A 27,227-nucleotide genomic window follows, 5' to 3' on the forward strand; every position below is an offset into this window, starting at 1 on the left:
CTTTTTGAGACAGGGTCTCGCTCTGTCACCCAGGCTGGAGTGTAGTGGTATGATCACAGCTCGCTGCAGCCTCGACCCCCTGGACTCAAGTGATCCTGCCACCTCAGCCTCCCTAGTAGCTGGGACCACAGGCACACACCACCACACCAGGCTACATTTTTTATTTTTCATACGGATGGAGTCTTGCCATGTTGCTCAGGCTGGTGTCAAACTCCTGGGCTCAAGTGATCTCAGGAGGCAACTTTTGTCTCCAAAACACACACGACGCACACATGAACTTGGGACTTGTGTCAGGAAGGCAGCCGGTGTGGCCCATCTGGGTCTGTCCCGGGCAGCCCGCTTGGCTCTGCCCGTGTCTTGCTCCCCACTTGCCTGGTGCCCAGTGGTGCCTAGACTTGGTCAGATGAGGCCTGGCTGGTGGAAGTTTTCCCCCAGGCTGGCATCTGTGGCTGTGGGGTGTGAATGTGGGGTTGCTGGAGCTCCATTCTGGTTCTGGGTTCCGATGTGTGTCCCTGACGTAGAGCCACTGGGAGCCCTGGGCTGTGGGCTTTGGGCTTCATGTCTCAGCAGAGTGTACAGAGCATACAAGTTGCTGCATGAAGACCATACTGGGGCCTTTCTCACTCACAGGGGTTAATGCTAGTGACAGTGAGTGGTGGTGGAGAATGAATGGCGGAATGAGCGACCTTCTGTGGCTCAGCCCTACACCCTTTTCAAACTGATTTGGGGCGGACCTCAAGCTAAGTCCTCATAGCAGCCAGCACGGGCATCCAGAAAGCCCTCAAGCACCCCGGCCACCCTCGACACAAGCCCTGCACTGTGCACGCGGCATCCCGTTCCAAGCCGACTCCACCTCATCTGCTCATTTCATTTCCAAAGTAGCCAGTACTGAGGGGAGGGACACTCTTTTCCCTTTTTGGAAACTGAGGCCTGAGAGGCAGTTCCATTACAGAACCATCCTCCAGGGTGCAAAATTGATCTCTATTGGGAAATGCAATAGGAACTTGCAGCTCCCTCCCCACCCCAGCAACCCCGTGCCCTCCTCACCCTCCCCACCCACCAACCCCGTGCCCTCCTCACCATCCCCACCCCACCAACCCCGTGCCCTCCTCACCCTCCCCACCCCAGCAACCCCGTACCCTCCTCACCCTCCCCACCCTCCCCACCCCAGCAACCCCGTGCCCTCCTCACCCTCCCCACCCACCAACCCCATGCCCTCCTCACCCTCCCCACCCCAGCAACCCCGTGCCCTCACCCTCCCCACCCCAGCAACCCCGTGCCCTCACCCTCCCCACCCCACCAACCCCGTGCCCTCACCCTCCCCACCCCACCAACCCCGTGCCCTCACCCTCCCCACCCACCAGCCCCGTGCCCTCCTCACTCTCCCCACCCCACCAACCCCGTGCCCTCCTCACCCTCCCCACCCCAGCAACCCTGTGCCCTCCTAACCCTCCCCACCCCACCAACCCCGTGCGCTCCTCACCCTCCCCACCCACCAACCCCATGCCCTCACCCTCCCCACCCACCAACCCCGTGCCTTCAGGAAAAAAAATACCTGCATTCCAATGTCAGGCACAGATAATTTGGAAGACTCTAGAAGACTCTTGAATTACCAACCTATTCCACTTCCCAGCCTTGATTTTCTTTCCTTTTCCAGATTATAAAAATGCCCTTTTTTTGTAGAGCCCTTTTTTAAGGAGCCCAATTTGCTTTAAAGGCCTTGTCTAATTCCACCTTGTCATGAGCCTGTGACGCCGGGAGGCAGCAGGGCAGGTGTTACGGTGGCAGCTGATGCCCAGAGCCTCCAGGGAGTCCAATTCCCAGGGCCCTGGAGGAGGCCGCCAGTCCACGGGGCTCTGTGATACGTCGGGGCCTGAGAATCGGAGGCCACATGGAGTGCTCCTCCCTCTTGCTAAGATGGGAGATTCACAGGGGCCCCAATTGGGAAATATACAATATATAACATTGGTGGCATTTCTGTGGCCTTAAGTGTGGTGTGCATAGGTGACACACTCTGATGGCCCGTAGCTTGCCAGCTGGGAGAGAGCCAGGGTGTGGCACAGCTGCGGGTGGCTGTTAGATAACTAGAGAAACGTGCAGAATTGCCGCCGACCTGCTCCTGTGCCCGCCGACGCTTGGGTTGTGCATGTTGGGTTTCCTTTCAGTAATGAAAGATGAATATTCCCGTGTCCCATCTTGAAGCTTTTTTCCATCTTTGCTTATGCCCCAAAATAACGCAACCTCCCTTGTAAGTAAGCAACCCTACCATTTTGACTGGCAGAGTACGTTCTTGAGAAGTTGGACTTTCAGAGCTAAATTCTGGAACCTCCCGGGCAGGTTGGAACCCATTGGTCACCCTGATGTTGGGGGCCTGAGTAAGAGCCTCGTGTGAGTACCTGCTGGGCCCTGTGGTTGTGAATAGGGCAAAGGAAAGCAGCAGCCACCCCACGGGAAAGGACCCTCCATGCTCTGGTTGAATCCCAGTTCCCGTGGGTACGGGCTGTGTGTGACGTTTGTACCTCCTTCCTGGGATGTCTCTGCCCTGGACATAAAAGTGTTTGTTTATTCTCTCATTTCTTACATTTATTTCCCCCAATTAGGATACCTCAATCTAAGATTCATGCCTCAATCTATTAAAAAAAATTATCCACCAAAGAGTAGGCTTCATGGAAAACATTAACAGACAAGTGTGTGACTTTTGACCACAGGCTAATTTGTTTCACTGTCTGTCTCAGATGCCCAGGTATTTGAAGTCACAATAAAGATTGTAAACCACAACCTGACGGAGAAGTTACTCAACCGCAGCAGCGTGGAGTACCAGGACTTTTCTAGACAACTGCTTCACGAGGTAAAGCCACAATGCAGACAGAAATCTTTTCTTGGGTGTTCTGAGTGAAGACATCAAACACAAGCAGTTAATTCCTGCCCAGCTCTTCCTCTGGGATTGTGGCAAAAATACATGTTACTGCAGCTTCAGGGGAGGCCAAACCCAAATCGCACAGTGATTAGTCAAAAGCTTTCCCCCTGCTTTTATGGGGTACTTAATCCAGATACTGGGCCAATCCATCTTTAAAATATGTGCCTTTATTCAAATGGTGTACACCACTTAATCCTACTGTTGGATTTTCTGTGGAACCTTCTGTCTGAGGGCCCTGGCTTCCAGCTATGGGGTAGCTTCATTAGTGAAGCATTTACCAACAATCATGGCATCCATTCCTCCCTCGTGACTAAAGGGAGACATCAGCAGACAGCCAGGGAGAAGCAAGCCAGTGGGAAGCACCATCTATCCACAGATGGTGCATTGGAGGGAGAAGTGACTTCCTAAACTGCCAAGAATCACATAAAGTCTGAGGTTTTACCCTCCCTGCAAACTAACAAGTGAGTCTGCCACAGTTTCATGGATGCTGGCAGAAGACATGAGACTCCTGGGCCAGAGACAGAAGACTGTATTACTCACAGCACAGCAGGCAGCATGCGTGTGCTGCTGTGCCGGTTCCCCTTCCTGCACCCGAGTCCCACAGAGGTGATGCAGAGGGGACCAGGGGCATGAAGCACACAAAGTGGGTCTGCACCTGAGCTGAGGAACCCCAACTCTAGGGAACCTGAATCTTTTATAATGGGTGCAAGCACTGGCTCCAGAAGGAGACATTATCTGTTACATCAGACAGTAACAAACCTGCCCTTTGCTCTGGAGGGAGCCACTATCTCTCCCTCCCAAGGCTGTTCACTATGCAAACATCCTTGGAAAGATATTCTGGAACAAAAGGGCAGTTAGTGCGTCTACTTGCAAGATGTGTAGAAATGCCAGAGACCCATAGAGTGTTGCTTCCCAACATTCGCCTGGAGGGGGAATCTGGTTTTCAATGTTTTCAGAGAATTCCCTCCCTTTTTAAATGTTAACTCACTTGTGTGTGCAAGTATGGGTTGGCACAAAGGCGGGGAACCAGGTTGGTATCTCCCTTGCTTGGGCATGGGTAGCCCTAAGCACCTGGCTCTGTGTGCGTGTTTTGTGTGGGATACAGCCTAGTAAGAGGGGGGACAGCTCCAAATAGCCATAGGCATTGTTCCTTGGTGGGGCCTCTCCATCTATCAATCCATCTATCAATCAATCAGTCTTTCTCACACACTCACACAAATGACCTTCGCACCAGTTTTCAGGACACTCAGAGGGGATTGTCCATCTGATGCTCCACAACTGGGAGCTTGATTGCAGTGGTCGCTGTGAGTCCCCAGCACACACCAGGCCAGGCCCGGCTGTCCCAGGGAAAGCCCAGCTAAGGTGCTGTGAACAGACTTCTCTGCGTGCTCTGAGAGGTCGGTCGTCAGGTGCCTCCTCTTGATTGTAGAGGAGAGAAATGGCTCCAAGCACCATCCATCGGTCACACCTGGAACCCTGCTTAATGGTCATTAAGACGTTGATGGATGTCTGCTGTTGCCTTTTCTTGGCTAGGTCGAGAGCTCCTTCCCACCGGCGGTGTCTGACTTGTACCGGAGTGGGAAGCTGAGAATGCAGATCGTGTCTCTCCAGGCGGGAAGCGTGGTCGTGAGGCTCAAGCTCACCGTGCAGGACCCCGGGTTTCCCATGGGCATCTCCACGCTGGCTCCCTTACTCCAGCCCCTGTTGGCAAGCACAGTGTTCCAGATTGACTGGCAGGGGACACGCGTGCAAGGTATGGCCCGGCCACCCGCCCTGCTGCCTCATGTCCTCCAGCTCAGAAATCCTCTTGGTGACTTTATTTGAGTCAGTCTTTCCTTTATTTCAAAGGGTAAAGAAATGCAAATCCTTATTCTATCTTCCTCCACCGGAACCAGGGGCCAGGGCAGTAGCCCTGAATAACTAGCTCACCTGTGTCTCATTGGTCAGCCCAGGACACTGAGTGAAACGGGGCTGGAAGGTCCTCTCGGGGGAAAGGGACAGGAGTTCACTGTGTCTGTCGTCAGGGCCCCCCAGCACTTCTGGGCAGCGGGACAACTGCCCACCTGTGGGTCTATTTCTTTTCTTTTTTTCTTTTTTTTCTTTTTCTTTTCTTTTCTTTTTTTTTTTTAAGACAGAGTTTCGCTCTTGTTGCCCAGGCTGGAGTGCAATGGCACAATCTCGGCTCACTGCAACCTCCGCCTCCTAGGTTAAAGTGATTCTCCCACCTCAGCCTCTCCAGTAGCTGGGATTATAGGCGCCTGCCACCATGCCTGGCTAATTTTTGTATTTTAAGTAGAGACAGGGTTTTACCGTGTTGGTCAGGCTGGTCTCGAACTCCTGACCTCAGGTGATCCACCTGCCTCAGCCTCCCAAGGTGCTGGAATTACAGGCGTGAGCCACCGTGCCCGGCCTCTGTGGGTCTATTTCATTATGCTGTGTGTTATTTCATTTTACTTGGTGTTGCCTTGAAGCAGGCGGTCATGGACACAGGACAGACACAAAGACAGAGACAGAGAGATAAAGAGAGAGACAGAAAGGCACGGAGACCAGGTTCTTGCTGTCCTACAGCAGGCACGGAGTTCTCTCCTGGCTGTGAGGGCACACACAGTCTCTAGATCCACAAGCTCCAGTTTTGGGCTCAATCTGTGGAGTGGGCACCTCTCTGGTCATCTCCTGGGGTGCTGGGTCTTGGAGCTCAGCCACATGCTGGCTTCCTGTCCCAACCTTCCCCCAGCAGGAGGTGCCGGGAAGAACTGGGTTGGGTGTGGGGACTTCTACTCTTTGAAGTCATGCCTGGAAACCTCAGCCTGGGGTTACTCTGTTCACTTGGCACTCCCTAAGGATGGAGATACTACAGTGGCCCCTGTACCTGGTAAGATCCCGCCTAGCTGGGCTGCAGGGTAGGGCCTGAGGTTGGGGTCCACAGGGTATGCCCCCAGCAGGGTCCTCAGTGTGTGACCCCGTGATCCAACCTTCAGGTGGATCCAGCCTTCAGGTGGATGCCACCCAGCCTGCCCTCCACACCTCCCTGCCTCCCTCCTCCCATCCTCTGGGACTAGGGCTCAGGCGATTCCAGATCCCTGCCAAATGAGAACCTTGGCAGCAGGGATGTCGTGGGTAGAATGGTGGCCCCCTCCAAAAAGATATGTTCACCTGGGACTTCAGAATGTGACCTTATTTAGAATAAGGGTGTTTGCAGACACGATTAAGTTAAGGGTGTCAAGATGAGGTCCTCCTGCCGTTGGATTTGGGTGGGCCTGAAGTTCAGTGACAAGTGTTCTTATACGAGACAAGAGGAGAGACACAGACACAGAGGCCAAGATTGGAGTGATGCAGCCACAAGCCAAAGGAGTCCTGGAGCCACAAGATAAGACACTGGAAGAGGCCTGGGAAAGCCCCTTTCCTGGAGCCCCAGAGGGAGGGCGGCCCTGCTGACACCTGGAGTTTGGACTTCGCCTCCGGAACGGCAGGAATACATCTGTGCTGTTTCAGGCCCCCCAGCTGGTGTGTTTGTGATGGCAGCCACAGGAGACCCGTGTCTTGCACTTCTAGGACTGGATGAATACATTGTAAGCATTCGCAGCACCCCACTCCCCACGCTGTTCCAGTGGTCCTGAGAAGTTGTTAAGCTCCTTCTGCAGGCTCTTGCCCGGCAGGGTCCCGGGCAGGCTGTGGGCTGCTTCCTCCACATTTCAGAGCTGAGGTGCTGGTGCGGGCAGGTCTCCTGAGCTGGGGGGTCAGCTCTGTGGCCAGTGATGGTGATGCCTCAGGCCGTGCATGGCTGGGGAGGCGGCCCTGCCTCTGCACTCTTTTGACTCCATGACTACTGGTGTCTTCAGACGCCAGAGTCGGGGGAGCAACCATGGGGCACTGCCCCTGCCTGGGGAGGCAGCACGAGGCCTGAGCCCAGCTTCTGGGGGGACATCCACCCCCACAGAGAGCCCCACCTTCATGGCGAGGATCTGCAGAAGAAGACATTTGATACTACTCAGCAAAAAAAAACAAGAAATGAAAACACAAAAAGAGCTCCTCTGAAGAAGAAAAGGTATTTGCGCTGTGGTCCACGTAGAAATAATGTTGTTGGCACAACTAGAGCATTCCTCAGTCATTCAGGAGCACTCCCTGCCTGTGCGTCAACATGTCCCAACCCCGATAGATGAGGCGAACAGCAGCCCGTGGAGGGGTCAGGTTGTCGTGACCTTATCTTTACCCTTAGGCCATCCATCCCGGGGCCTGGGGTTTCCTGCGCCAGTCACGGTGGGCTGTGTAGGTGGCCATGTGTTCGGTCTTTCCCCAGGAGGTATGTACCATGTGCTGGGAGGCCTGGAGGCTGAGCTGCCCCTTGCGCCTACGAGTTGCACCCTCACAGCGGCGGCCAAACCTCCTGCTCACTTTGCCCCATAGGAAGAGGTTAGAGTGAGGCGGAATGGGTTGGAATCCCAGCTCTGACACTCACTCACTGTGGGATGCTGCACAAATGACTTCCTCTCCCTGGGCCTCAGTATACTCATCTGTGGAATGAGATTACAGCAACATCCCACCTCCTATGGCGATGGAGTAAATTAAGGCACAATGCCTGTGTGGGTTTAGCCCAGTGCCTGTGCATGGCGACAGGGCATTTCTGATGGCCCCTCCAGCGTTCAGGGCTAACTCTTCCAGGATTAACTTTCATATCTTGGATGAGAGCTCATCTAGGAAGGTCTCCTAGCAACCCCTGGGTTCCCACTGGTCCTTCCTCCTCACGGGGCTCCTTTTTGAACCCCTCACATCACTTCCATTCAATCTCTTGCTCCTAACAGCACGGCCCCTATTCCTTCTCTTCCCAACATCTGCTCTCAGGAGAGATTCTCATACAGTGTGCATTTGTTCTAGAGTGAGGGTCATCACTGGGCTTCTACGAGGCACCACTGTGAACCCTCTGCACCGACCTCAGCCGGAGGAGCAGGACTCCCACCGGCGTCCTTCTGCGTCAGAGGCCTTGTGAGTCTTCTGGGGCTCTGGAATCAACGCCGCTTTTCCTGGGGCCAGAGTAGGTGGAGCTGAGCTCCCCAAAGCTTCCAGTTGGCTGCCTGCTCCCACCCGCCTCGCCACTGCGCGAGCCCTTTCCATCCCCTCTGCAGAGTGAGAGAAGGGCCGTGAGTAAGGATCCTGGCCTGGGGCTGTCACCATCCCCCTCACCTGCTGGCCAGGCTAACCTACTGCAGGCTGCTTCCTTTCCTTGGGTTCACGGGTACCACTATTTGTCCAGCGTCCATTTGCGGTGGCATTAGGATGAGGTGCTCTGTGCCCTCTTTCTCCCAGTGTGAATCTGACACACGCCCCCAGGAGAGTCCGAGGGGCATCACTTCTGGAGGACACCCTGGGCCCTGAAAGACAGCTCATGGTCCAACTGAGGAGCCTGCACCTTGCTGGGACAGGGTGGCCCAGGAGATCTGGGGTCTGTACCTGCTCCTGGACCCTCTCCAGCTTGTTGTTCTGGGTGGGGCCAGCTCAGGAGGGGCACCTGGGCTGGGAGTCTCTGAAGTAGCTGCCCCCATTGCTCCAGGAGAGGGCTCAGCCCTTGTCCCAGCTGCGGGGCCAGCGGGAGCAGTGTGCAGCGTCCTGCCCTGGGCTCTCACTGGCTCTGTGCCCTCGCCTGGCCATCCCGGGAGGGTGCAGAGGCTCACTGGCAGCTCTTCCTGCTCCCACACCTGCCTCTTCCTCTGAACTGGAGGGCCGGCAAGCCTCAAGGCTTAATGCAAGACTAAATACAGCTGTCAGCGCCTTCCTCTGAGCTCGCTTGGGAGCTGTCTGGGGGGACGGAGGAGTGAAGATTAGGTGAATCACCACGCCCCAAAATAGACATCAGGTGCTTGGTGGTTTGAGCCAGCGTCTTGCCTGGTGCCTCTGCTGTCCTCCGTGGACTGCAGCCCAGCCAGCCTAGGCTCCATCCCCAACCCGGAGCACCCCCAGGGGAGTTACCTGTAGGCTGGAGGTTGAGTAGCACCCCAGGAAGAGGTGTGGGTTGGCAACAGCAGTGTTCTGATGGCAAGGCAGCCCCCAGGCCATGCTAGGGTGGTGGCATAGCTGTTGTGGCAGCTGACGAGCTTGCTGTTCTCCAGGGAAGCTGCTTCTGTGGAGACCGCAGGAAGCACAACAGAAAAAAACCCACAAAACGAGCCTCAGAGCACTCAGCAGCAGGGTTTTCTTTGCCCAGAACTGAACTGGTCCTGCATCGTGGCTTAAATTCCAACTGAATTGGAACTTCTCTGGCATGCCGGGTGTGGGTTCGTTCCCGAGCACCTCCACCCGCAGCTCTGCAGAAGCACGCGCAGAAGGCACTGTCACCTCCAGCAGGGCCTGGCCCCGACGACCTCAGCTCAGCCACCCCATGGGAGCTACATTGTCCTTGTCCTCACCTTCATTCCCCTCAGGCGGGCCCCCCGGTGACATGACATCACAAGTCTTTGGACACAGGAGGAGGGACATACCTGTGGAGACACCCGGGTGCTCTAGAATATGGCGTGGGAAGTTCATGTTATACTCAGCTGGACTCCCACCCCCACCGCGCGGGAAGTTCATGTTATACTCCGCTGGACTCCCACCCCCCGCGCGGGAAGTTCATATTATACTCAGGCTGACCCCCACCCCCCCACAAGAGAAGTCCATGTTATACTCAGGCGGATCCCCACTCCTGGCGTGTAAAGCTGGTGTTATGCTCCGCTGGACCCCCACCCCCGGCGTGGAAAACTCATGTTATACTCCGCTGGACCCCCACCCCCCATGCGGAAAGTTCACGTTATACTCAGCTGTGTCCCCACCCCTGGCTCAGTTACTTTCCTGTTTCTTGGTTGAGACACTAAGTATTGGAGAATGTTGGCACATCAAAGAGAGAGGAGAAAACATTTCAAGTTTTGGGTGTGGAAACAGAATAAAGAAGAGAGGGCTAGATGCACACCCGTGGGTGCTAATATTTAAGGAATGAACATTTCCTAATCTTTGCCCCCAAATAAGCCAACCAATGTGAAGGTGGGCACAGGCAGGCCGTAAGCTTGTCATGAGAGTGTTGGATGGATGCCCCAAAAGTGCCCCTGCTCCCGGCCGTTCACTGCAAAGACGGCTAGGAAGGACTCCTTCCAGCATGGGTCTGTCTTCTGATCACTCTTGGGCTGTTTTCTCATGGGTTTTGACTTGTGTCTCCCCCTGGCAGACTGGGACGAGTGTGTGGACAGCGCGGAACACGACTGCTCACCGGCTGCCTGGTGCATAAACCTGGAGGGCTCCTACACCTGCCAGTGCCGTACCACCAGGGACGCCACCCCCTCCCGCGCAGGCCGGGCCTGTGAGGGTACGTGTCGACCCCCCCTGCCGACTCTGGGAAGACCCCCTGCCCGAGAATCTGGGGGTGGGGCAAGGTCCAATTCTCCATAGGCACAGCGCTGAGGACCTATGGTAATGTTAGGGGCCTACAGAAATGTTTTCATTTCAATTTATTTTAAAATCAGAAGAAAGAAATTAATAGAAGGATAGTAAATATACATAAAACAATGAATCTAGCTTGGATTACACTCATCTCTATCTAAATGCCATTATAAAATGTAATTTTTGATAGATTTTTAAGTGGAGGGGTGCAGGGGATCCATGAAGGCCAAGTTCCTTGGGCCCACAGAAGTCAGGATGCAGCCCGGGGTCGAGGGATTCCTTCCCCAGTGGCCTGGAGCCCGAGAGGGTGTGGCCTGGAGCCCGAGAGAGTGTGGAAGCCCAGAGAAGCTGCAGAGAGGCCCGATGGGGGCCGCTGAGCTCTAGTCCTGCTGTATCGGCCCCCAGTCTTTTCTGTGGACCAGTTCTGATGAGTGGGTCGGGGATACCTGGGATGCTGAATTGAGCAGCAGGAGGAGGCCACGTAGGGACCTAAAATGCAGTCACTGATTAGCAATGTCGGCCCGGACACAGGCGTGGCAGAGGCGCCCAGCCACTGGCTTGCCAGCCCCCGCTGAGGGCTTTCTAGCTGGAAGGAGCAGCCGAGACCAGTTCCCTGGGGAGAATATTCCTTAGACACTGCGTGTGCTGTCCTGCTTCCTAACATCCCACACCTTGTCTTCTGTTTTTCTCATTTGCCTAATGTCCTGCAAGTCGATGACAGCATCCAGCACCAAGTCCCACATTGAGCACAAATCTGGGGGAAATTGTCCCATTTTCCCAGTCCTGATGGATTAATCTGAGGCCTATGAGAACCAAGCCCTGCATTCAAGCCCGGGTTTTGTAGCCCCCCAGGTGGATCCCTCACCCTCAACTTCAGTTTCCTCATTTATCCAGTGGAGAGGCGTGATTTGCCTTCAGAGAGCCCCGGGGAGCCTGCAAACATGGGCCCATGAAACACTCCTGAACGCTGGCTGAGCCCGCCTGCGTCCCTGGCCAGGTCCACTCCAGGATGCAGAGCAGTCCTGCTGGACGGCCATGCTGCCCTCCTGGGAGGGCTCTTACTCATGGGTGGGATCCAGCAGGCTCTGACAGTGGATGTGTCTTGGCAGGTGACCTGGTGAGCCCCACGGGCGGTGGACTGTCTGCGGCAACAGGGGTAACGGTCCCAGGTCTTGGCACGGGAACAGCAGCCCCCGGCCTAGAGAACTTCACCCTGTCACCCAGCCCTGGGCACCCTCAGGGCACCCCGGCAGCAGGCCAGGCCTGGACCCCAGAGCCCTCACCCAGAAGAGGGGGCAGCAGTGTGGTCGGGTATGACAGGAACAACACAGGAAAAGGCGTGGAGCAGGAGGTGCCCAGCACTGCCCCGGGTCTGGGGATGGACCAGGGGAGCCCCAGCCAGGTGAACCCCAGCCAGGGGAGACTCAGACAGGAGAGCACCAGCCAGGCGAGCCCCAGCCAGAGGAGCACCAGCCAGGGGAGCACCAGCCACGCGAACTCCAGCCAGGGGAGCCCCAGCCAGGAGAGCCCCAGCCAGGGGAGCCCCAGCCACGCGAACTCCAGCCAGGGGAGCCCCAGCCAGGGGAGCCCCAGCCAGGAGAGCCCCAGCCAGGCGAGCCCCAGCCATAGGAACACTATTGGGGTGATAGGCACCACCTCCTCCCCGAAGGCTCCTGGGTCAACCCACAGCTTCCCTCCTGGGGCCACAGATGGCCCACTGGCCCTCCCTGGACAGCTACAGGGAAACTCCACCATGGAGCCACCCTCCTGGCCTTCCCGTACTGAGGACCCCACCGGCCACGTCATGTGGCATGCCACCCGTTCCACCCGGGAAACACTTCTGAATCCCACGTGGCTGCGAAATGAGGACAGTGGACTCTCCGGTTCTGTAGACCTGCCACTGACCTCCACCCTCACAGCTCTGAAGACCCCCGCCTGTGGTGAGTTCCTCGAATGGTGCATGGGGACTAGGACTAATAGGACCCACAGCCTGTGTGAGCCTCTGGGGCAAAGCGCCCGCAGCCGTGGAGTCGCAGGCTGCTAGCAATGCTCAGGCGGCATCCTCATCTTGTGCGTGAGGAAACGGAGGCACCCAGCAGCTGGTTTCTAGTTGAGTTAGGAAGACAGCTTGGTCCCCTTGCCTGTCCCAGATCTCTCTTCCCCATCTCTTAGGGCTCCCTGTCTGCAGCAGCTGGGGCGGAGGTCTGCCTTCAGGAGCAGGCTTTGGGCCTTACTTGTCGCGTTAGGTGCTGGAGCCATCCCCTGAGGTGTTGCCCACCCCCGCTGTCCTGCCTCCTAGCAGAACTGTGTCCCAGCCCCGATCGGTGTGATGACACCCCCACAACTCTGCACCCCCCCAGTAATGCTGGACTCCCATAGCTGTTCTGCACCCCTCAGCTGTTCCGTCACCCTGCCAAGCGTTCTGCAGCCCTGCAGCTGCTCTGCACACCAAGGTGTGCTGCACCCCAGCTTTTCTGCACCCCCGGCTCTTCTGTACTCCCAGCTGTTCTGCACCTCCCCAGCTGTTCTGTATCTCCCCAGCTGCTCTGTATCTGCCTAGCTGTTCTATATGCCCCAGAGATTCTGCATTTCCCCAGCTGTTCTGCACCCCCAGCTGTTCTGCACCTCCCCAGTTCTTCTGCACCCCCAGCTGTTCTGCATCCTCAGCTGCTCTGTATCTGCCCAGCTGCTCTGTATCTCCCCAGCTGCTCTGTATCTGTCCAGCTGTTCTATATGCCCCAGAGATTCTGCATTGCCCCAGCTGTTCTGTATCTCCCCAGCTGTTCTGCACCCCCAGCTGTTCTGCAACCCCAGCTGTTTTGTACTTCCCAGCTCTTCTGTATCTCCCCACTGTTCTGCACCTCCATAGGTGTTCTGCACCTCCCCAGCTGTTTTGTGCCCCCTCAGCTGTTCTGCACCCACAGTTCTGTAGTTCCCCAGCTGTTCTTCACCCCAGATATTGAACCTCCGCAGATGCTCTGGATTGTCAGCTGTTCCGCACCCCCAGTTGTTTTTTTACCCCCTAAGTGTTCTGTATCCCCATCTACTCTACACATCCAGAGTTCCTGCACCCCCCAGCTGTTATGCACCTCTAGTCATACCGTAACCCCCAGCAATTCCATGTTACTTGTAGAAGATTTAGCCATCACCAAACCCCCAGGTGACATCTCAGGAGATTCACAGCAGGAATCTGTGCAGGAGTTGGATCTCGGCCGTGACAGCCCTGTGAGCTTGCAGAGCTAGCCTGCCTCTGGATTTCATCCAAATGAGCTGTTAAATGTGATCTTCCTCAATGCATTTCCTCTGCTAAGCAGCACAGGCTCTAAGACTAAACTCTTAGCCCATGTAAGTCAGTATTACCGAGGGACCTGGGGTCTTCCTGTAAGAATGGCTCTCTAGCCAGCATTGTCACCAATGTCAACTCCTAGTTGGACCCTGGGTAAATCCACCCAGGGGTCAAGAGTAGACAGTCCATCTGAGGCGCCACCAAGAACCTGCTCAAGAGGCCTTCATTTTGGGGAGTCCAGGGGCCTCAGGGATGTATATGAACCATCTGCTGAAACAAAACAAAATCAGAAGCCATTTGCTATCATCCCAAGGAGGGGCAAGGATGCAGGCCCAGGAAGCCCGGGCTTGGGAGGTTTGTACAGGATCCTACTCACCCATCACCTTGGCGGCCATCACCTGCAAATTGCTCATGTCCCCATGGTGATGAATTTGATTTTTGGCATTGGGCGAGGCTTCTTTTCTCCTAGAAATGGCTTGATTGTAATTTTGGTGTTTATATTCCACTTCCCAGTTCCTGTCTCCATTGGGAGGATCATGGTCTCCAATGTGACCAGCACCGGCTTCCACCTGGCATGGGAGGCGGATCTTGCTATGGACTCCACCTTCCAGCTCACTCTGACTTCCACCTGGAGCCCTGCTGTGGTCCTAGAGACCTGGAACACGAGTGTGACACTGTCGGGGCTGGAGCCTGGGGTCTTGCACCTGGTTGAGATCATGGCCAAAGCATGTGGGAAAGAAGGTGCCAGAGCTCATCTGAAAGTGAGGACAGGTAATGGGCTTCCATTTGTTTTTAAAGAGAGGAACAAAAAGTATGAAAAAGACTTTCTGTGGGTTAAGGCTTAAGAGAGCTGGATTTGTTTATGGGCTGCTAGGTGTCATTGTTCTTCTCAGCTTAGGGACATCCGGCTGGCTTCAGCAGGCGTGCAATGATGGCCAGACAGGAGGTGGCTTATTCAGGAAAAGGCATTAGGCAGCCCACGGGTACGGAGGTGGCAGCAGAGTGCCATAGACTGCACCTGGGAGGCTGCAGGTGTGGCTCACCCATGTCCTCCGGGGGAGGCAGCATGGAAAATGCACGCGGTGCTCATCTGTTGAGCTGCATCCACTCCCTCTGATCTCAACAGTCCTACAGAGGACTTGGCTTTCAGGAAGGACATCAACAGATAATCGGCAGTCACATGGATGATCTGTGAGCAGCCTGCCAGAGCCTGGGGCCACAAAGTAAAGAATTGAGCAATAATGAATCAAACATAGACTCCACTGCGTTCCAGCTGGACAGTGACAATATTACACATATTTGGATGAAATTCCTCTTTTCTTTTCATTAGCATCGCTACCCGGGTATTTTCTTATGTGTACCTTACCTGGGTAGTCAAGAGCGTGTCTGATGTTGCAGGCTGGTTTTCACGCCATGGGCAGCTTCCCAAGCGTTGATAGCAGTGGTCTGCACGGTGAGGCACACACCCCTTGAGGGAGGTGTAAGATAGTTTCACACCATGGGCAGCGTTGATAGCAGTGGTCTGCACAGTGGGACGCACAGCCCTTGAGGGTGTTCACACTGTGGGCAGCGTTGATAGCAATGGTCTGCACGGTGGGGCGCACACCCCTTGAGGGAGGTGTAGGATGGTTTCACACTGTGGGCAGCATTGATAGCAGTGGTCTGCACAGTGGAGCGCACACCCCTTGAGAGAGGCATAAGATGTTCTATTGGGATGCAATAATAGAAGTTGAGAACTATGTATGTGCTTTAAAGTACTAATCAGCCATGGCCTGAGAAATTAGAGAACAGATGGAGTGCATGACATGAATTGTGCACGTTCACGAGCAGCTGGAGAGGAGGGAGATCAGTGCTGGCTGGACAGTCAGACAGGGTGGCTCTGGGGTCTGAGAGCCAGAGTTGGGCCTCTGAAGGTCTCAGCTGCTCTGGACGGGACAGGCTGCATGGGGGACCCCAAACCTGTGGGTGCACTTATACCTGCTCTCACCTGTGCACCTGTCCTGCTACTGATGGCTTTCAGACTGGGTTGCTCATGCCAGCCATGGAGACTGAACCAGAGGCCCTCAGGGGCAGCAACAACAATGATCTCAAGGACGTAGAGTTTGGGGTTCGCCCAGGAATGCATAGCAGAATGGCTCTGTGGTTTGTCTTAAACTTAGTGAGAAGCTCTGGGGAGATGGACTCTAAGCCCCCTGAGGGGAGAGCTGTGTCTTTCTCCTTCACTGTCTAGAATGCCTCTGGCACATGGCAGGCGCTTCGCAAATATCTGGTGAGGGACTGACTGAACACTGGGGTGGCTGCCATGCCAGGGCCAGGATGGGGTGGCGACATTCCTGGACCACATTTATGTGCCACATACTCCTAGAAGCCCTCTGCGGAGGGAAAAGATTCAGATGGAACAGATGATGCCAAAACAGGGACTGCCCATAGACCAGGGGAGGTGGGGCTGCTCGGGGAGGAAGAAGGGCTGGCCCTAAACAAGACCCCTGGGCACCCTGCGGCCATGTGGACTCTGAGCAGAGGCCTGGCCAGGGCCCTAAGTCCTGGTATACCTGGGACAGCCCAGTTTGCACCCGTAGCCCTGGCAAAGTTATTTAATGGTGCTTCCACATGCTTCAAGTCATGCCAGCTTGCTGGGAAATTGTCTGAACCCCAGCATGGGGCAACGGCAGCAAGGAAGGAAGGCTGTGTGTGGTGGGGAGACAGTTGCAGGGGCCGAGCTGGCTCTGTGGCCTCTGGAAGGTTCTCCCACTGTGTTCAGGCTTTGTTCTGTGTCCTCTGGAATCTGATGGGCTGTGTCCCTGAGCCCTGGCACTATTCCTTCTTTCTAGAACATGGGTTGGCTTTGGTGTGATGCTCTTCCTGGACATGAAAATACATTTATTAATATTGAAATGTTAGTCTGTTATCTAATACAGCACCAGTTCCAAATGTGCTTATCCTCCATCCTGCAGCAGCCCGGAAGCTCATTGGAAAGGTCAGAATCAAAAATGTCAGGTACTCAGAATCCTTTCGCAACGCAAGCAGCCAGGAGTGTCGAGATTTCCTAGAACTATTCTTCAGGACGGTGAGTTGGTGATATCAGCCCTTAATTCCTTTCAGGAGGGAAAGGATGGAAGGCTGATAGAATTCTAGGTTAGGCACGGTGGCTCACCCCTGTAATCCTAGCACTTTGGGAGGCAGAGGCGGGCACATTGCCTGAGCTCAGGAGTTCAAGACCAGCCTGGGCAACATGGCAAAACCCCATCTCCACCAAAAAAAAAAAAAAAAAAAAATTAGCCTGTCATGGTGGCACATGTTTGTGACCTCAGCTACTCAGCAGGCTAAGGCAGGAGAATCTCTTGAACCCAGGAGGCAGAGGTTGCAGTAAGCCGAGATCGTGCCACTGCACTCCAGCCTGGACAACAGAGTGAAACCGTGTGGGGAAAAAAAAAAAAGAATTCTAGTCTCATCCAACTAGGAATTTGACCTGTAGGTCCTATGAGCTCCTCATTTCTGAAGGAAGCCAGGACGTTAAGCTCTGGCCTGACTCCCTGAGTGTCCCTGGATCTGCCCCGGCGAAGACATGGTTAGCAGACAGGAGGCACAACTCTTCCTCTGCTGCATCCTTACTTCACACTTCACTTTCTGTCCAGTGAAACCTGTTTTTCAGTTGTGGAACCTATGAAGCAGAAAGTCCCTCCACGGTTTTTTTTTTTAAACCTGTAAAAAATGAGATTTATTTCATAGACCATAAAATCTACTTTTAAACTGTACAATTCAGTGGTTTAGACTATTTTTCAAAATTGTGCAACCATCACTACTAATTCCAGAACATTTTCATCACCCAAAAAGAAACCTTATACCCATTAGAAGTCACTCCCAGCTGGGCATGGTGGCTCATGTCTATAATCCTAGCACTTTGGGAGGCTGAGGTGGGTGGATCGCCTGAGGTCAGGAGTTCTAGACTAGCCTGGCCAACATGGCGAAACCCCATCTCTACTAAAAATACAAAAATTAGCCGGATGTGGTGGCGGGTGCCTGTAATCCGAGGTACTCAGGAGGCTGAGGCAGGAGAATCGCTTGAAACCAGGAGGCAGAGGTTGCAGTGAGCTGAGATCTTGCCACTGCACTCCAGCCTAGGTGACAGAGCAAGACCGCATCTCAAAAACAGAAAAAAAAAAGTCACTCCCTCTCGCCACTTCCTCCAGCTCCTGGTAATCACTAATCTGCTTTTTATCTCTATAGATTTGCCCATTGTGGACATTTCACAGAAATAGAATCATACAATATGTGACTTTTTGTGTCTGGCTTCTTTCAGTTAAAATGAGGTTTGCGGGTTTCATCCACGTGGCAGCATGTGTCAGCACTGGATTCCTTGTTATGGCTGGGGCATAACCCATGCAGTCTCATCCATTCATTCACCGAGCGCACTGGGCGGCTCCCCGCTTCTGTCTGTTATAAATAGTGCTGCGATGCCCCTGCCTCAGAGAAAGTTCTTTTCCTGCTCTTTCCTGCATTCCTCCCTGCCATCCCCTCAGCATTCTCCAGGACGCTATCTGTTACCATTTAGTGACGTGGCTTCTTGTGGACTTTTTGAGGTATAGGGAGTGCCCTTGTCATAATCTAGTGATTTTGTTTGCACGGAATCTCACATTGTAGATTTCCTGAGTCTGAGCTCAGCACAGAGAGGGTTTGACATTGCCACCTAGTGGCCTGTCGTGGTAATACCGTAGCAGGGCTGCACACCCCAGCGCTTCACCCACAGATGAGAAGATTCTACAGCCTTTGGGAATGGCCTAGCTCATTCCCTGCTCCTGGTTTGTGCATTCAACAGTTGTTGACGGTTTGATTAATAATGTGATTTCATTGATAAGGTTAAATAGTAGTTAGAATATTAAACAACAAACACTGAATCCTTCCACCTGGCTGTAGTGGTCAAAAGAGGCAGCTCCGTTTCCTTCCCGAGTTTCTTGATTAATCTTTCCTCTTTGAACCATTTCTTCCTTTGCCCATTTTTGGGGTATTGTTTTTCTGTTTGCCCAGAATTTCAGGACAGCAAATAATTATACAACTTAATCACAGAAGTAGGATGTTAAGAGAAATTTCGGGGGTTTCACTTGCTGATAACCGCACACGTGGATGTCAGGAGGTGTTGGCTGCAGGCCTCGGTCCCTGGCTCTTCACCGCTTCCTAGCAAGGGGCCTGGAAGTTTGCTTAGAGGTTGGTTTGAAATGCAGCTAAAAGTCACATTAATCCAAGACTGTGCCAGATTCCTCTGAGAGAAAGAGGAAGAACTGATTGTGAAGATGGTCACGACAACAGTCATCTACTGAGCCAACCAAGGGCAGCTGTGGTCTCCCTGGGGTCCACAGGCTCTGAGAGGGACAATGGATCTGTTCACCTTGGTGGCCCAGAAGCCGGGAAGTGAGTCCATGACCCAGGCCTTGAGCCATCGCACCTGTGAGGACAAACCCTGGAAGTACCCATAGGAGGTTTGCATTGAGGATGATTGAAGCTCATTATAAGATTGTTTGCCTTTCTGGGTGCTGTGACCATGATGGGTTAGCATGGAATCAATCATATAGTGTGTGGTGTGTGACTCTGTCCAAAGAGACAGAGTAGAAAGCAGGGCGTTCGGGGGCAGGAACCCCCTGTCCTAATGGGGATGTTGGAAATGCTCACAGGAAGCAGTCTGGGGAGAGGTAGGGAGGAAGAATGAAAGGGGGCATGTTCTGCAGTGCCAGGAGCAAAAGGGCTGTTCCAGAGAAGGCAGCGGGGAGTGGTCTCCCTCCCCACGACCCTGCACTCAGCCCCCTGCCCTCGGTGGCTGCAAACCAGGAGTATTAGGTTCTAGAAGCCCTTGTGAGCCCCCAGCAAATTTTAAGCCCCATGAGGTAGGGTCTCTGCCTGTGCCCCAAGTCCCACCCTCGCCCCACAGGCATCTTTCTGAAGCCGTTTACTGGTTTGGGGGGGAAACAAGGGCTCTTCTCATATCACAGACACTCCCAGGCATTTGTGCTGGGCTTGAAAACACGGCAGACAGGAAAGGGGCCCAGAACCAACCTGTGGCTTTTACTTTGTGCCACGGGCCAGCCCTGCTGCTGGGCAGACTGGCAGGAGGAACCGCCTTGAGACGGGCATCTGTTTCCTCTCAGCGTGGGGACCTCCTCACATGGCCTCTTTCCCCGCAGGTGCGGGGCTCCCTGCCAGCCACCATGTGTCAGCACATGGACGCTGGCGGGGTCAGGATGGAAGTCATCGGCGTCACCAACGGCAGCGTCGTGGTGGAGTTTCACTTGCTGATAATCGCAGATGTGGATGTCCAGGAGGTGTCAGCTGCATTTCTCACCGCCTTCCAGACCGCGCCTCTGCTGGAGGTGATCAGAGGCGACACCTTCATACAGGGTACGAGAGGCTGGGACGGAGCCTCTCCCGTGTTCCGGAACCAGAGGCAGCCAGAGGGCAGCCACCACCCTTCGCTTTTGAAAGATGTTGTGTTGTGCCCATGTGGTCCTTCTTCCCCCAGAATTAGATGAAGATGTGGAATAGATAGGACCCTGTCTGTCCCTCTTATTGTGATTATAATTGTGTAAAGGTTGAAGTGTTGAAAACATCTTTGGGTGAACCTGCAGATCCCCAGGGGTGCTGCTTTCTTTCCGGGTCGACTGCCCCCCCCCTGCTGCTTGTTTCCATGGGCTGAGGGCAGACGCATCCCTCTCTGCAGCCAGACTCTCCCCCAAGCATAGTTCCCAAGGAGATCCCAGTAAAGATAATTAACGAGAAAAGCAGGGAGAAAAAGACAATTCAGTTTCTTTTTTCCTATCATACTTGAACATAAATGATGAATGGCTTATAGTTACATGTATCAGAAACAAAAGACTTTTTAAAAATTGAAGATTCATATTAATTTTTTGATTTTTAGAATAAGAAGGACTTCCTAAAGAAAATACGATTTTTACAGGAAAACGATGAGATGCTGACTACATGCAGAGATAAATCAAAATAAAGGCACCATTTTAAAGTAAAGTAAACAAAAAATTTTTCAATAATTTGGTGAAGTGTTAGTATCCCAATATATAGAGAGATCATACAAATAGATGATAAATATTAAGAACCTGATGGATAAATGCACGGAAGCTCTACACAGACAAGGTATAAAAGAAGAAATATGAATGACTAACAAAGATGTGGTAACCCAAGACATCCCCATTAGAATGCATTGCACTTTTTGCCCATCAAATTGCAAACAAAAGGTCTCTTTACTGCTGACATGAATACTGGTGAAAGTGTAGTGAGGCAGGTGTTTGCACAGATTGGTGGTGGCAGAAGGATTTGCTCATGCTTCCTGGAAACCAGTTTGGTGACATAAATCAAGCGCTTTCAAAGTGGCCATCCACTTGGATTCTGAAATATCACCTCTACGACTTTGTCCTAATGAATTTGATCTGTTTGGACCATAGTTTAAATACAAAGATGTTCATCTTCAGTGTTACTTTAAAAGCCAAAGAGTTGGAAATCACCAATCATCCAGTAACAAAGAAGGTGCTAAGTTACGAGGTGTCCCTGCCCCAGGCTGTTATGCAATGATGAGAATAGCGGTTTGTGGATTTGCATGGAGCTAGTTGGTGGCAGAGGCAAGCTATGCTCTCAGAGCATGCCTGCATTTTAAAAGGCCGGAAGGAAATACGTCCACATGCTAACTTGCCCCTGGCCACGCTTTTCTGGTTCTTATCCATGTTCTGCAGTAAACCTGTTTTGCTGTCAACAATCAACCCAGCATCATGGCGAAAGGCAAATGGCCTGAGGGCCTTCTGCCCAGGGTTGGGCTTGCGGCCTGGGTCCCTTGGGCTGGACTGAAGTGGATCTGGGGGCCTGTGCATCTCCTGGTTACTCCCGGGAACTGAGGGGATGGCCCTGCTCTGCCCAGATCCCCCTCCCAGCCTTGGGCCAGAATCCTCCTTCCAGAACAGCCCCTGCAGACATACTTAGCCATTCCCAGCCCCAGCTTCAGGAAGCCTCCTGTACTTTCCAGAACTGGTGAGCTTGACTGCAGTCTGCTGTGGCTGGAGTTTCCAGCTTTGTCTGTGAGATGCACTCTCCCCCAACCAGGCTGCTGTGAGCCCACAAGCCCCCAGGGATGTTCTTCTGTTTTGTCTTCTAAACGTTGGGCAGATTACGACGAGTGTGAAAGGAAAGAGGACGACTGTGTGCCGGGGACATCCTGTCGGAACACCCTCGGGTCTTTCACTTGTAGCTGCGAGGGAGGAGCCCCCGACTTCCCTGTGGAATATTCTGAGAGACCCTGTGAAGGTAATGTTGTCAGAGTTTCTTCTTCTGGAATACTGTATCATAATCGGTTTTTTTTAAGGACATTCACGTGCAAAGGGCTTCTTGTCCCTCTGAGGTCATATTTTTATGTCCTGGGGAAGTTTCCTGTGTGTGATGTGGGTGCACGTGTGTGTGTGTGTGTGATGTATGTGTACGTGTGTGTACATGCGTGTGCATGTTCCTTCCCATTCTTTCATATGTGTCCAGGCTTCTGGGCAGTGCCTTATCTCTCTGAGTGCTAGCTCTGATATCCATGGAGAGAAAATACACACATACATGAGGTGTGAACGTGCAGATGCTGAGCGACCGTCTTGTGACACACGCAGCCGTGGGACACGCGACACGGGGGAATGTTTCCTCTTGGCCACTCTTTCCACCCAGCTCTTTTCCTGTTAAACGGGGTCTTAGTGGATTTAGCACTGACCCCACATTGGCCACTGCTATCCAGGAATCTGCGTCAAGTGAAGGGAGGTGGACATTTATACCAGTGAGTGTGGTATCCGGGGGGCTATAGAACGTGTCCTGCTTGAGGTAGAATCAGGAAGCACAGAGGAGGCTAAGTTGCTTCAGTCCAGTGAGTGTGGCCAGGGAGGGCTTCCTGGAAGTGGTGTCTTGAAGCTGGTCTTAATGGATAGCTAAGATGGCACCCAGCAGGGAGGGCAGGGCATGGTGGGTGGGTGCCATGGTGAGAACAGAGCTGGTGATGGGCATGATCTCACGTGCAGGGACCTGCAAGCGATGGGTGGCAGAGAGCGAGAAGCAGGCTGCCCAGGGAGGCGGGTGAGGCAGCAGCCAACTGTGAAGTCCTCAGCAATGGTTTGGACTATGGCCCAGAGACAGGAGTGAGCTGGGTGGAGCTGCAGGGTGCTGGGGCTGGGCAAGCCCCACTCTGAGATAAAAGAAGGCACAAACCAGGCCCACAGATGATGGAGCCACTGCTGAAGGAGGGTGGAGGGCACGTGCGGAGCTGTGTCTGGGGTCTGCTTCCATATAGACCACCCCGAGAACAGGTGGGTGGATTGGAAACCTTTCCAGGCCCCTTGTTCTCCTAGGCATTGAAACTGAACCTGCTCTGGGGGCAAGAAGGGAGCTGGAGTGGGAAGTTTGGGCACAAGGACCTCAAGAGGAGGCATCATTACCCCATCTTAGAGAATAGACTCAGGGCTCTCAGGGCAGAAGACTCACCCTGTATCCACTGGCTTGGCACATCCCCGGCATCAGGTCCCTCGGTCCTTGGCCCTCGGGGGCCCATGGTGAGCGTGGATCCCTGAGCTGGTGGAAATGTGCAACATGTGCATGTGTGCGTGTGTGTGTGTGTCTGCACATGTGTGCGTGCGTGTGTGCATGTGTGTGCATATCTGCGTGCATGTGTGCATGCACGTGTGTGTACGTGTGTGTGCATATGTGTGCGTGTGTGTGTGTGCACGTGTGTAGTTGTGGCTGGAACATGCGGTTCCCAGGTGTGGCTGCTGCAGAGTGCAGGGCAGCTCCAGTCTGCTGCTTACCCCTGCCCCTCCATGCCAACCCCAAGCACAGAGCCACTCTTTGCCTTTTCCTCCTTGTGCCTTGCAGGTGACTCTCCTGGCAATGAAACCTGGGCCACCAGCCCAGAGAGGCCTCTCACCACAGCAGGGACCAAGGCTGCCTTTGTGCAAGGCACCAGCCCCACCCCCCAAGGCCTGCCCCAGCGGCTGAACCTGACCGGAGCAGTCAGGGTGCTCTGTGAGATCGAGAAGGTGGTTGTCGCCATCCAGAAGCGCTTCCTGCAGCAGGAATCCATCCCCGAGTCCTCGTTGTACCTCAGCCACCCCTCCTGCAACGTGAGCCACAGCAATGGCACACACGTGCTCCTGGAGGCCGGCTGGAGCGAGTGTGGGACCCTCATGCAGAGCGTAAGACCAGGAGAGCCAGGCTCAGGATGTACACTAGGGCGCAAGGGGCTCTAGGTTACATGGGCCTCGATGTGGGAGGGCCAGGCAAGACTCTGCACCCCGAGGGGAACCCAGCAAGGGGGGTTCAGGACAGGGTTGAGTTCTCAACCAGGGACCAGCCTGCACCCCAGAATCGGAAGGGAGCTGTGAGTCCACCCAGGAGGGACTCTGGTGCAGAGTGCTGGGGCAGGCTTCAGAGTCATGGCTTAAAACTCCTCCCTGCACAGACAGGATGAGAGGCAGTGGGACAGGAAGAGGAAGGAAAGCCAAGGAGTCGTGTGTGATATGAGAGTGTGTGTGTGTGAGTGTACGTGTGTGCATGTGTCTGAATATGTCTGTGTATGTGGGGGTGTGAATGTGTGTAAATGTGTGAATCTGTGTGCGAATGTGTATGTGTATATGCATGGCTGTGCTTATATGTACGTGCGTGTGTGTGCATGTGTATCGCGTGCTTGTGTGCGTGTGGGTGTGCATGCGTGTATGAATGTGTGAGTGTGTGAATGTGAGAATGTGTCTATGTGCATGTGTGCGTGAGTTGAGCATGTGTGGATGCGTTTGTCCATGTGTGAGTGTGTACGTATGGGTGTGTGTTTGGGGGGCATTGGATGGCATTAGTCAGAACTGCTCTGTCGGAGGGACTGTGTTCCTAGCGAACATTCTCTATTTCAGGGTCCTGGATGGGCTGTGGGGCTCCCAGGACAGAGGGAGCCCAGGTGGGGAAAGTGGGTTTTCCTGGCCTGAGGCCTTCGCACCTCTGTGTGCACAGATGGGCTCTGGCACCTCCCCTTGCAGGTGACTCTGGGCCAGTGCGTCCTGGGTCTACTCTGAGCCTCTAGTGTGTGGCACCCACGAGGTAGCTGACCTGGCTCCAGGTCCTGCTTCTTCCCAGGGTGCCTCTGTGTCACAGCAAATGCTCCCATGCAGGCCCTTGTTCGTCTCCAACCCCACTTGGCCACATGGAGCACAAAGGCTTCGTGTTCAGGGCCCTGCTTGGGGGACAAGAGGAGGGGAGAGCCAGCACCTTCCACCAGCTCAGCCTGGTACTGGACACAGGGGCCTGGGCCGCATGGGCCTGGGAGTGCAGGGTGGATCAGGGAAGCTGCCTGGAGGGGCCGGTGGCTTCAGAGGGAGCCCGTGCCGGCTCTGGGTTGGGGAAGTGGCCTTCTGGGAAGGGGCTCGACCTAGAAAGGAGGCCAGCATCGTTCCAAGGGTGAGTGAGAGAGCTGTGAGTGTATCCAAGGGCCATGCCGGGGGTGGCTAGATGAGGGAGGCTGGAAACCATGGCGGAGTTAAGAGTCTGCCTGAGTGGTTCTGGCCAGGTGGGCAGGGATGGAAGGGTGGACTCGTGGGCAGGGTGGGGTGTGAGGCCTGGTGGGAAAGGTGGGGCTGTGGATGGGGCTGAGCAGGGAGCAGTGCCTGGCCTAGGAGCCAGGGCCAGAAGGCTCTCCTAATGGGGACATTGTCCTCATCGGGAGCTAGGCAGGAATGGTGGTTCCTGGTCGTTGGCAGGAACTCTGGGCCCTGGGCTTCTGTCCCTCAGGACCTTTGAGCAGTCCAAGGCATTGCATTCTAAAAAAAGGGATTGGGAGGGGTGGTGCCCTGAAACCGCCGTGGACCTGCTTGGCTGAGAGTTCTACATGCGTGATGATGTTTAGTCCCTTAGCAACCGCATGGGTCAGGCATCATCATCCACGCTCTGCGGCTGAGCCCTGGGTGCTCGGCAGGGTCCATGGGAGTTGAGGGTCAAAGTCACCCTGACGCCGAGAAGCAGCCCCGTCCCTGTGGCTCTGCCTCTTGAGGAGCCTTGAGGGGGTGCTGCTTCTGGTTGGGGGTCTGGACACACTCCTTAGTGGGGACAGGGCGGCCTCTGGCACTGGATGGGGCAAAGCTGTCAGATGAAACCCAGAGTCCTGGCATGGGGTGTCAATGTCTGGGAGCCGACAAAGTGGGAATCGGGTGGACGTCCTGAGCAGGAGGCTGGGACATGGACCTTGGGGCTGAGTAAGGAGCTAGCCCTGGGGAGCAGAGGCCAGAAAGCCCCAGGGGCTGAGGGATGAGGTGGGGAGCCTGCTTGGAGCCTGGAGCTGGGACTGAGGGTGGCCAGGAAGCTGAGGGATTCACGTGGACTCGTGGGAGGCCATCGCAGAGCACAAGCTTGCCTGGGAGGCACAGCTCACTCTGCCGAGCTTATTCCGCCCCCTCGGGGGCTCTTCGGATCCTTCCTGGGCTGAAGGAGTGACCTGCACTGTTTCAACAGCTACAAAACCTTCCTCACCCTTCAGCCCCTCAAACGGCACAACTTAAGCAGAACTGCCCAGAATTAGTTTTCTCCCTCAAAGCTTCTTAGACGGCCACCTGGAGGCCGAGCATTGGCAGCAGGGGGGTGTCTGCAAGGGGGATGGGCGGTGATCAGGGGCTCCTGTGGCTTCTCGGCAGCTTCCCTGGTGACGGAGGTCTGGGGTGAGAGGTGCACGTGGGCCGGGCCACGGCGGCATCCTCAAGCCTATGCAGGCCTCTTGCAGGGCTGCGGGGCCAAGTGGAGGGGCTGAGGCTGCAGGACACCCTGCCCGGTGCTCAGATCGCCACCCACACAGCGGCAGCTCCAGTGGAGAGACAGCGCCTCCCAGGACTGGGGCCCTGGGCGGAGCCTGCAGCCGGCAGCTCCCTCTGTGTTTTTCTGAACCAGACCAATGCTTGGCTTGATTATTAAATGCAGCAGGGTTTGGGGCATGTTGAAAGAAAAGGGAATTTGTCTCTGATGACTCACCCAGTCCCTGAAATCCACAAGAGCTCTTGACGGTTTTGACACTTGTCAAAAACTAAGTTTCCCAGAAAGACTTACTTGTGCAGCTGCCACGGAATCCACACAGGTTCAGGTGCTGCCTCCTCTGGTCAATAGGGAATGAGCAGAGGCCGAGCCCTTAGGCTCTTAGGCAGTTTATGGTTGGGAGAATCGCCAGGGTCTCGATGCTGCTGGGGAGAGGCTTTAGAGAAAAACGTCCCCCGTCCCCCCAGCACCTAGAGCCGTGGCCCACAGCAGGGCGTGGGGGGCCGGCTGGGGCCTGGGAGCGCCTCATGCTCCGCTTTGTGCTCAGAATGTGACGAACACCGTGGTGAGGACCACGCTGAGGAACGACCTGTCCCAGGAGGGCATCATCCACCACCTGAAGATCCTGAGCCCCATCTACTGCGCCTTCCAGAATGACCTGCTGACATCCTCCGGCTTCACCCTGGAGTGGGGGTAAGGGAGAAATGCCCCGGCTGCCCCACAGCCCCGTGCCTCCAGACCACCTGCGCTTTGAGAGTTCTTTAGGGTGTCAACCACTTAAGGACCCTTCCTTGAGACGGAATATACAAATGGGTGTGGCCCGGCTGCTCCCCA

At 54.6% G+C, this 27,227-nt stretch overlaps 1 protein-coding gene across 1 annotated transcript in view; it reads left to right on the top strand.

Annotated features, from left to right (window-relative positions):
- The window catches only part of UMODL1 (uromodulin like 1), a 68,005-nt gene that overhangs the window by 28,389 nt on the left and 12,389 nt on the right, over nt 1-27,227 (top strand). The window contains exons 8-17 of the mRNA XM_055105199.2: nt 2,736-2,848; nt 4,451-4,670; nt 10,107-10,244; nt 11,428-12,258; nt 14,118-14,375; nt 16,559-16,671; nt 19,778-19,991; nt 21,759-21,896; nt 23,487-23,806; nt 26,941-27,086. Coding sequence (XP_054961174.2) covers nt 2,736-2,848; nt 4,451-4,670; nt 10,107-10,244; nt 11,428-12,258; nt 14,118-14,375; nt 16,559-16,671; nt 19,778-19,991; nt 21,759-21,896; nt 23,487-23,806; nt 26,941-27,086 — 2,491 coding nt within the window. The remainder of the gene's footprint in view (nt 1-2,735; nt 2,849-4,450; nt 4,671-10,106; nt 10,245-11,427; nt 12,259-14,117; nt 14,376-16,558; nt 16,672-19,777; nt 19,992-21,758; nt 21,897-23,486; nt 23,807-26,940; nt 27,087-27,227) is intronic.

This window comes from Pan paniscus, chromosome 22, assembly GCF_029289425.2.
Source record: "Pan paniscus chromosome 22, NHGRI_mPanPan1-v2.0_pri, whole genome shotgun sequence".
NCBI lineage: Eukaryota > Metazoa > Chordata > Mammalia > Primates > Hominidae > Pan > Pan paniscus.